This window comes from Pinus tabuliformis, chromosome 8, assembly GCF_031772625.1.
Source record: "Pinus tabuliformis cultivar Carrire ecotype Pingquan chromosome 8, CPIR1, whole genome shotgun sequence".
Lineage (NCBI taxonomy): Eukaryota > Viridiplantae > Streptophyta > Pinopsida > Pinales > Pinaceae > Pinus > Pinus tabuliformis.
The window spans coordinates 954851052-954859252 of NC_142294.1; the positions used below are offsets into that span (position 1 = coordinate 954851052).

Below are 8201 nucleotides of genomic sequence, written 5' to 3' on the forward strand. Positions count from 1 at the left end.
GTTTTCTCAAGGTTTCTAAAAGTGATAGGCAGAAAAATTGCTTTGGATGTCTAGAACCATTCCCAGATATTAGTTTTTGACTGCTTTGGTCTTATCGACAATATCATGGATTTGATTATCCTATTCGACATGCCTGGTGTTTAGTTTCTGGGAGAAGCATTAATAGCGAATTTAATGTATATCAGATGCACACAATCGAAGGAAATACATAGAAAATGTAATTAGAAAGGTTGATAGAACGATACAATCTGTCAATCAATTACTGGTACATCTACAAAGTTACACCAAAGTTATTAAGAATGTTTAGGTTACGAGTAGATCAGATTAATGAGGAAGTTGTGAGATTAAGTTGGATACTTAATCTTCACATTTAATCTCACAAATCATGAATACACTTTCTCAATGGAAACAGTAAGTGGATTTTATGGTAAAGGCTTAATAGGAAGATATCTTTGAAGCCATCCCATTAACTTTCTCGGATTAGAAATACATTTATCTTTTTAATTTATATAAAGAAAAACATTATTTTAGCTATTTTGAAAAAAAAAATATGCTACTCGCTTCTAAGAGAAAAGAGTTTGCAATTTTTAAAAGAGTCATGTGCACTGAGGTCAAAGACTTTATTTTTCGTAAATTAAGATCTTTCTGGCCATTTTAATCTGCGTTGCTGAGAACTACGTATGGTGTTTTTATTCATGCAAAAATTTGCAGTCATTTACAATTTGAACTTATTTGATGTGTATAAGCTGAGTTTATTTTTTCATCATCTATAATTATTATATATATTTTATTGTGTTGGATGATTTAGTTATTATTTTTGTTTTTTCTTAAATTGTTTGACATTAATGAATCGTTTTTCTTTTATTTAGATAATCAATTTTGAAATTCATACTTCATTAAATTATTTTCGGGATAGGATAGCATAGAATAGCTTAGCTAATTTATATTTTGCAAATAGATAAAAGGTAAATTTAAGATTTTGAAATGAGTTTAAAAAGTGGATCAAGAGCAATTTCATTAATAGCAATTGGAACCATATACCAATAAGTATTGTCATCCCAAATGAGTACACGAAACTATTTTGAGACGTTGATCAGGCCATTCCATTTATCTGACCAAATATTTTTAAGCATCAATACCACCATAACTCATTTTAAACTGACTTAATATATTAGGCAATGATCTTAACCTACCCTTTCAATAAACTAGGACTAAATATAAAGACTGTAAGTTTATTAATTAATAGTCTTTTAAATTTTATGTACTATTTTCTCTTCTCAATCTAAACACTCACATCGATATTGATTCATAATTCTTAATATTTTTAACTTATTATTACACATAAATATACACATATAGAGATTGCCCAAATCATCATGGAATATTTCTATCAAACTTATTAAAAAAAAATTAATGTGTAAATATATAGTTCATAGTGCATTATTTAATTTACTAAAATGAATGATTTAAGATAGGCGAAACATAGGAGTTGAAAACTTTCCGACTTTTAATTTAAGAAAAAGTCGAGACTGCCCAGTAAGCCTATCAGCTTGTTATTATAGATAACATGAATACTTATCGCTTTTGTTCATCTGAAAAAAATCAAAAATTTCATTTATGCTAAAAATTATTTTTAGATTTGCATTTCTGAGTTCCTATGGGAGTACGATTTTTTTTATTTTTATTTTTGTGAGTACACACAACTAATATAATCTCACTTTCGAACCCGTTGCAGGCATACTCTAAGTCTGCAAGTGCAAGTGCAAGTGCAAGTACAAGTACAAGCGCATTCCAAATTTGAATTTTCAACGAACACTGATGATTATTGTCTTTTCTGCAAAATTGAATCCACTTGTACATACAAACAAAATAGTAAAGAATGCAGGGAGGAACTTAAACAGCAACTACAGCACTCAAAACGTCAGACTGATACTACCCAATGTAATCAGTGGGCAATTCTTTAATTACTTGTTGTAGTTCACGCTTGCTATCAATTCTGATTTGCTTTGTGCTTGTAGATCAGGCTTGGCATCAACTCTGATTTGTTTTTTGATATTTTTGTATTTAAAAGGTTATGAGATCATTCAGAGTCCAGGCTACGGGGCAAATTTAATAGTATGACACCCACTAAGTCGGAAGTTGCTGCAACTATCTTCCCACGGATTTATCATTAATGAAATAACTCTGAAGGAGTTTTACCACTACCTGGAGAATACAGTACGCAAACACGAAGATTGTTAAATATAATGTAATGACATTTTGATTTGTCAAATTTATTAGGAGCTATAATTAATGACAAACCATTTTAAAATATATTAAATTTATTATACTTAATATTATTGTTAATGATCAAATATTTCAAAGTATATTAGAGCATGATGTTAAAGAATATATGTATCGACCTCATTCAAAAATGCGTGTAGCTTTCAGTCCGACAAATTTGTTGTAAGCTTCTAAAGAAATTGACATAGGTTAAAAATATATAAATTTAAAGATCACGTAACCTCATTAAAAAATGCTTGCAGCCTCATTAAAAATATACCAATTTAAAAAATATGCGTGCAACCTCATTATAAAATACTTGGAGCTTTAAGTCCAACAAATTTGTTATAACCTTTTAGAGAAATTGAAATAGATGTAAAGATACAAATTTTTAAAGAAATTGAAATAGATTTAAAAAATACAAATTTTAAAAATATACTTGCAACCTCATTCAAATAAAAAATGATTGTAACTTTAAGTTTAACCAATTTGTTACAAACTTTTAAAGCAATTGAGATGGGCTAAAACTATACAAATTTAAGAGAAAATAATCTAATAAAAATAATAAATAATTTTCACAGATTTCTTTTGATAAGTCCTGTGATTTCTTCCCTGGACTAAAGCATATAGAATTCAATAATACATCTTAGCTGACTTTTTTTCAACAGAAAAAGCTGGCATTCCACGTCAGGAAGGAGTTCACCGATGAGAAATTATTTATTCCTATAAACAACGTGGTATCATGCATGGGCTTAATTATCATTAAGCGCTCTTCTTGATCGTTTTTGTTGCAAATTCATCTGCTTGCCAGTATTAAATACGTACAAATTGAAAAAAATATAGGTGCAATGAAAATGATGAGCACATTTTTATCACATAATCTGAGAGCTAAAACCCAAGAACCATGTTTAAAATTTAAAAGTGATAGAAAGCTAAAACAGAGAACCATGTTTAAAATTTAAATTTAAAAGTGATTGAGAGCTAAAACAGAGAACCAGGTTTAAAATTTAATAGTGATAGATTGTAAAGGAAATAAATAAAACATATTCCCCATTATAACAAATTAGCTGTACATTACATTTTTGTCCGTATTTTCCATTAGATAGTGGCAAATAGCCATGCAGTTAAAAAAACTGAAGTTCACTAAATTGTAACCAGGACTTCACAATATGCTCAAAATTGTTTCCATAAGTAAGTTGTGAATTGTTTCCAAGCACACTGTGCATAGTCAGTGGGAAAATAAAGATCCTTTGCATCAGGGGCTGGATACGTAACTTATTAACAAGTCGATTATTTTGCGTTTATAAAATGAGATTTATTAGTATTTGAAAGAAAGAATTTAATTATTTTGCTTTAATAAAATGAACTTTATTAGTATTTGAAAGAAATAATTTAATTAGTTGGAAAAATTAAAAGAAAAAATTGTCTAGAAATGTATTGGCTCCAAGAATTATTCTTGTACTTCGCAAAATAGAGCTGAAGAGTTGACTGTTTATAGATCTGAGCAAAATCTATACTAAGAGGCTGCTCAGCAGCGATAGAGTTAACCTTATGCTTGCAGGATTATCCTTGTGCTTAATCTTAGGCACACCACACCTGAAATTAAAGCAAGACACCATTACATAAACGTCCCTTGAGGCTTGATCTTTCAAGCAACGAACTAAATTGTATTTGGACATAAAGAAAACTTCTTGATTTTCTAACTCAAAATACTTGATAATATTGCTTTCCGAAACACTGATGCACTTGAATCCAAAATCCCTAGGGGAAAAAAGAAAGAAAGAAAAGAAGCCCTAAACCACAAGAAACGGCAGTAAACCACTTCAATGATTTTTTCTGCACAGAACCATCAAGCGCAATCACTATACAGCAAGTCATAGAAACCTTCTTGAAATTTCACAATACCTGCGAACATTAATATGTAAAAAGCCTAAACGTTTTTGAATCCCGAAGAATGCACATGCAAACCTTTGACTGAATAAAGAAATAACATGCCTCCGTGTCCCACAGCGCGAGCGAGGATTTCTGTAACAAAAAAAAAATGGAAGTGAGACGATTATATATCTTCAAGAGTTCGAAAAAACAAATATTAAACTCACACATCTTGACTGACCACTAACGCAAGACATAATAGAGTAATAACCTGCTTCGCTTTAATTTGTCCAGCTTTACAGAGCCATCAATAATAGACCAGAACAGGGCGTCAAAACAAGTGGAGCGAGAGCTTTCGAATAAAGGGGCGTATGCTTCACTTAAACAGGGAAACCACACCAGCATGTTCACCTGCTTGGTGAAGACGGTGGGACGAAGCATGGAAAACATGTTTTGACTAACGCCCTCTATCCCTGCTGCAGTTTCCCCTCCCTGCACAATGTTTGGATGCAGTTGTGGAGGCTCAGCCTGTGCCGCCAACTGCACCTTTATCGGCTCCGGGCGCTTAGGGATTCTGTGCAATTCAGGCTGCGCAATGTCCGAGCGCAAATTCCGTCTACGCTGCAATCTGCTCAGGGGAGGAGCGATCAAGGAACAGGGGAATAGAGAACAGCCGTTAAAGGAAAACGAAGACCTTTAAATGGTAGATGAAGCAGTATCTGTAATGTCCCCCGCCTTCATTGACAGCTTCCTCCCATCGACCGACGTCATTTTCATTGATTCTTCTCAATCATAACAACTGTAACATATCTAAAACTTGTTTGATGGAAGGCCGACGATTTGGCACGCTGTTGGTGCAGCGCAAACCAACTGCTAACATACCCAACATTTTCTCTGTATAATCACTAGTTCTGTCGTCTTCACCTTCTGTAATTCGTCGGTCTAGTACTCCCAACAGCACCACCTCCTCTCTCTGACGACTTATTTTGCTGAGGATCCACCCCACGATGTCAAGGCTTTCCCCATATTCTGTCTCTCCCGTGGCTCTCTTTCCACTTACAAGCTCCAGCAGCACCACCCCAAAGCTGTACACGTCGCTCTTCTCACTCGCCTTCATCCTCCCATAGGCATACTCTGCACATATATTGAATAAGAAAATCAACCCATATTGTTTAATCAATCCATATACGGTATATCAATTAAATTAGTTGGACATATATAATACCTGGGGCAATGTAGCCGTGCGACCCGGTGAATCCAGATATCGTTAGACCGTCTTGTCCCGACTCTAGCTGATGATGAGATATTAGTTTCTTGGATACACCAAAATCGGCGATCTTGGCTTCAAACTCTGAGTCCACCAAGATATTGCTCGATTTCACGTCTCTATGCAATATTGGAGGCCTACAATCATCATGCAAATAGCAGAGCCCACGAGCTACACCAACTGCAATCTTATGCCGTACTGGCCACCCCAGCGCCTTCATTGATCCTGATCCTCCATGGAGACACTCAAAAAGGCTTCCATATTCTATGTATTCAAATACCAATAACTTGAAATCCGATTCCGCGCTCCAGATGCAGCACAAGAGCTTTAGGATATTTGCATGCCTAATCACGCCCAGGGTCTCCACCTCTGCTTCAAATTCATTTCCCCTCTTCGAAATCTTCTTAACGGCCACTTCCTGCCCATTCCGGAGACTGACCTTGTACACTTTTCCAGCGCCACCTGATCCAATCACATTTCCCTCTCCCAACTGCTGCAGGATGTATGATTCGTCCACTTCCACGCCTGGGTGAAAGGGTGTTACTTCCCATGACGTTGACCTGTTTGGTTTTCCCACAAACAAATTTCTCGCTATGCCGTTATTGATATTGAAGCAACCAACACAAATAAAATACCAAAATAACATAATTGCCATTGCTAGCACCAGAATTGGGACTAGAATTATGGGCAAATAATGATGTGATAATGAATCTCTTTTCTTTGAAAAGCATGATCTAATTCTAAACCCGAAAGAAGTATCCTCGCATAGGTTGGGGTTGCCAAGAAAACTATCATTATAAGCCAAATTCTTGAAAATGGCCGGAATCGACCCAGACAACTGATTGCCAGAAACATTGAAAATGTCTAACCTGAGACGCCCCAATTCAGGAGGAATTTCCCCTGTAAGCAGATTGTTTGACAGGTCCAGAAAGTTTAAAGTTGACATGGACCCTAAGCTTGGAGAGATTTTACCTGTTAACCGGTTGCTGCCAAGATTGAGATGACAGAGATGTGGTAATGACATTATTCCGTTTGGAATTCCCCCAGACAATGAATTGTGATCAAGCTGCAGGTAATTGATTGAACTCAAGCCTGCAAGCTCGTCAGGAAGAGGCCCGGACAGCCGGTTATTGCTTGCACTGAAGTTGACGAGATTCCTCAGCTGTCCGATCTGTGGAGGAATGATTCCGCTGAACAGATTGTTCTCCAGCTGTAACCATTTCAACGTTTTTGCTCCGCCAATCTCTACGGGAATATCGCCTTCAAACAGATTATTATAGAGCTTCAATTCTACAAGTGTTTGACAACTCCATAAAGTCGGAGGAACCTCACCACTTAATTGGTTATTATAAAGTTGTGCGTATTGTAGACTACTACTACAAGAGTCGAAGGACGGCAAACTCCCACTAAAATTGTTGGAAAATATAACCAAGGCATAAAGAATTCCTCCCTTGCATAGATTTCTAGGCAGAGGGCCCCCGAAATCGTTGTCTGAAACATCGATCAGCCAAATATCAGAATGTGTACCCAAATTCTGTGGCAACCACCCACTCAGCTTGTTACTGGAAAGATTCAGTGTTGACAGATTAACAAGTGTTCCTAGCTGTTCAGGAACAGGCCCCGTGAGCTTGTTTTCCCACAAACACAAGATTTCCAAGTGCACCAAAGTTGCAATTGCTTCAGGAATCGTTCCATTCAGCTGATTAGTTGAAAAGTCGATAGAACGTATGCTCCTCAACTCGTCAATATTGTGCGGAATTTGTCCAGAGAGCTGGTTTGCCCAGAGATAGAGTTCTGTAACCTTGGACAACTTCATCAAACTGGTGGGAATGTTACCCGAGAGACGATTGTTAGAGAGATCCAAGCTCTCCAGCTCCGTCAAATTACCCAAGGAAGAAGGGATTTCTCCTTCCAGACTGCAGTTCATCAGCCATAGCTGCTGCAGGTGCGTCAAATTGCCGAGAAAAGCAGGAACCGATCCGCTCAGCTTATTATATTTGAGCGACAATGTCTTGAGGTTGCGTAACATACCGAAGCCTGGAGGAATATGTCCAGAGAAATGGTTAGACTCCAATTTCAGATGGCGCAACGAGGCCAGTTCATAGATGCGATGCGGCAAACTTCCCACGAACAGGTTATTTGACAAATCCAGCATCTCCACATGTTTGCACGCCAACAATCCGTAGGGGAATGGTCCTCTGAATTGGTTGCCAAGCAGTATCAATTCCTTGAGATATTGAAGGCGGCATACAGTAGAATTCAGGCTTCCTGAAATGTTAGCGTTGGAGAGATTAAGTTTAGTAACTACCTTCAATTGTGCATCACAAAACACTCCATTCCAACTACACGGAGTCTCATCAGATGTGTTCCAGTTACTCAAAGCTGCATTATTCCCCTCAATCCAATCGATAGTTTTTATGTTGGCAAGTATTGTTCCTTCCTCATTCACGGCATTGCAGTACTGAACTACACTTTGCAAGAGATTGATGACGAAGAAGCAGAATAATTTGGATCCGGAGGATCGAAGGTGCAAGCGGAAGCAAGCCATGGTTGGTTTCTCGATATTTCGGTGTTGCTTTGATTTGCTTGTTATAAGAATATAACATTTTCATTATCCGCATTGTTCGCTAGCTCAATGCTCACCTTTGGAATTTGGTAGTGTAGGCCACAGTTGTTACAAAGCAGTATTTCCGAATCCGATTTTGCCGCTCGAAGACTAAATGTGGAAAGATATAAATAATGATTGAAAAGGCATGCTATACAATTAGCATAGTGATAGCTTAACTTTGTTTTTATATTT

The 8201-nt window shown here is 36.6% G+C and overlaps 1 protein-coding gene across 1 annotated transcript; it reads right to left on the bottom strand.

The window, feature by feature from the left end:
* Window positions 1-4464: 4464 nt before the first annotated feature.
* On the bottom strand, window positions 4465-7956 carry LOC149238633 (uncharacterized). The gene is made up of 2 exons (XM_089367014.1): window positions 5360-7956; window positions 4465-5268 (listed from the first exon to the last, which is right to left on the bottom strand). Exons 1-2 carry the CDS (start codon window positions 7947-7949, stop codon window positions 4925-4927), a joined length of 2934 nt encoding a protein of 977 aa, XP_089223140.1. The 5' UTR covers window positions 7950-7956; the 3' UTR covers window positions 4465-4924.
* Between the last annotated feature and the right edge of the window lie 245 nt (window positions 7957-8201).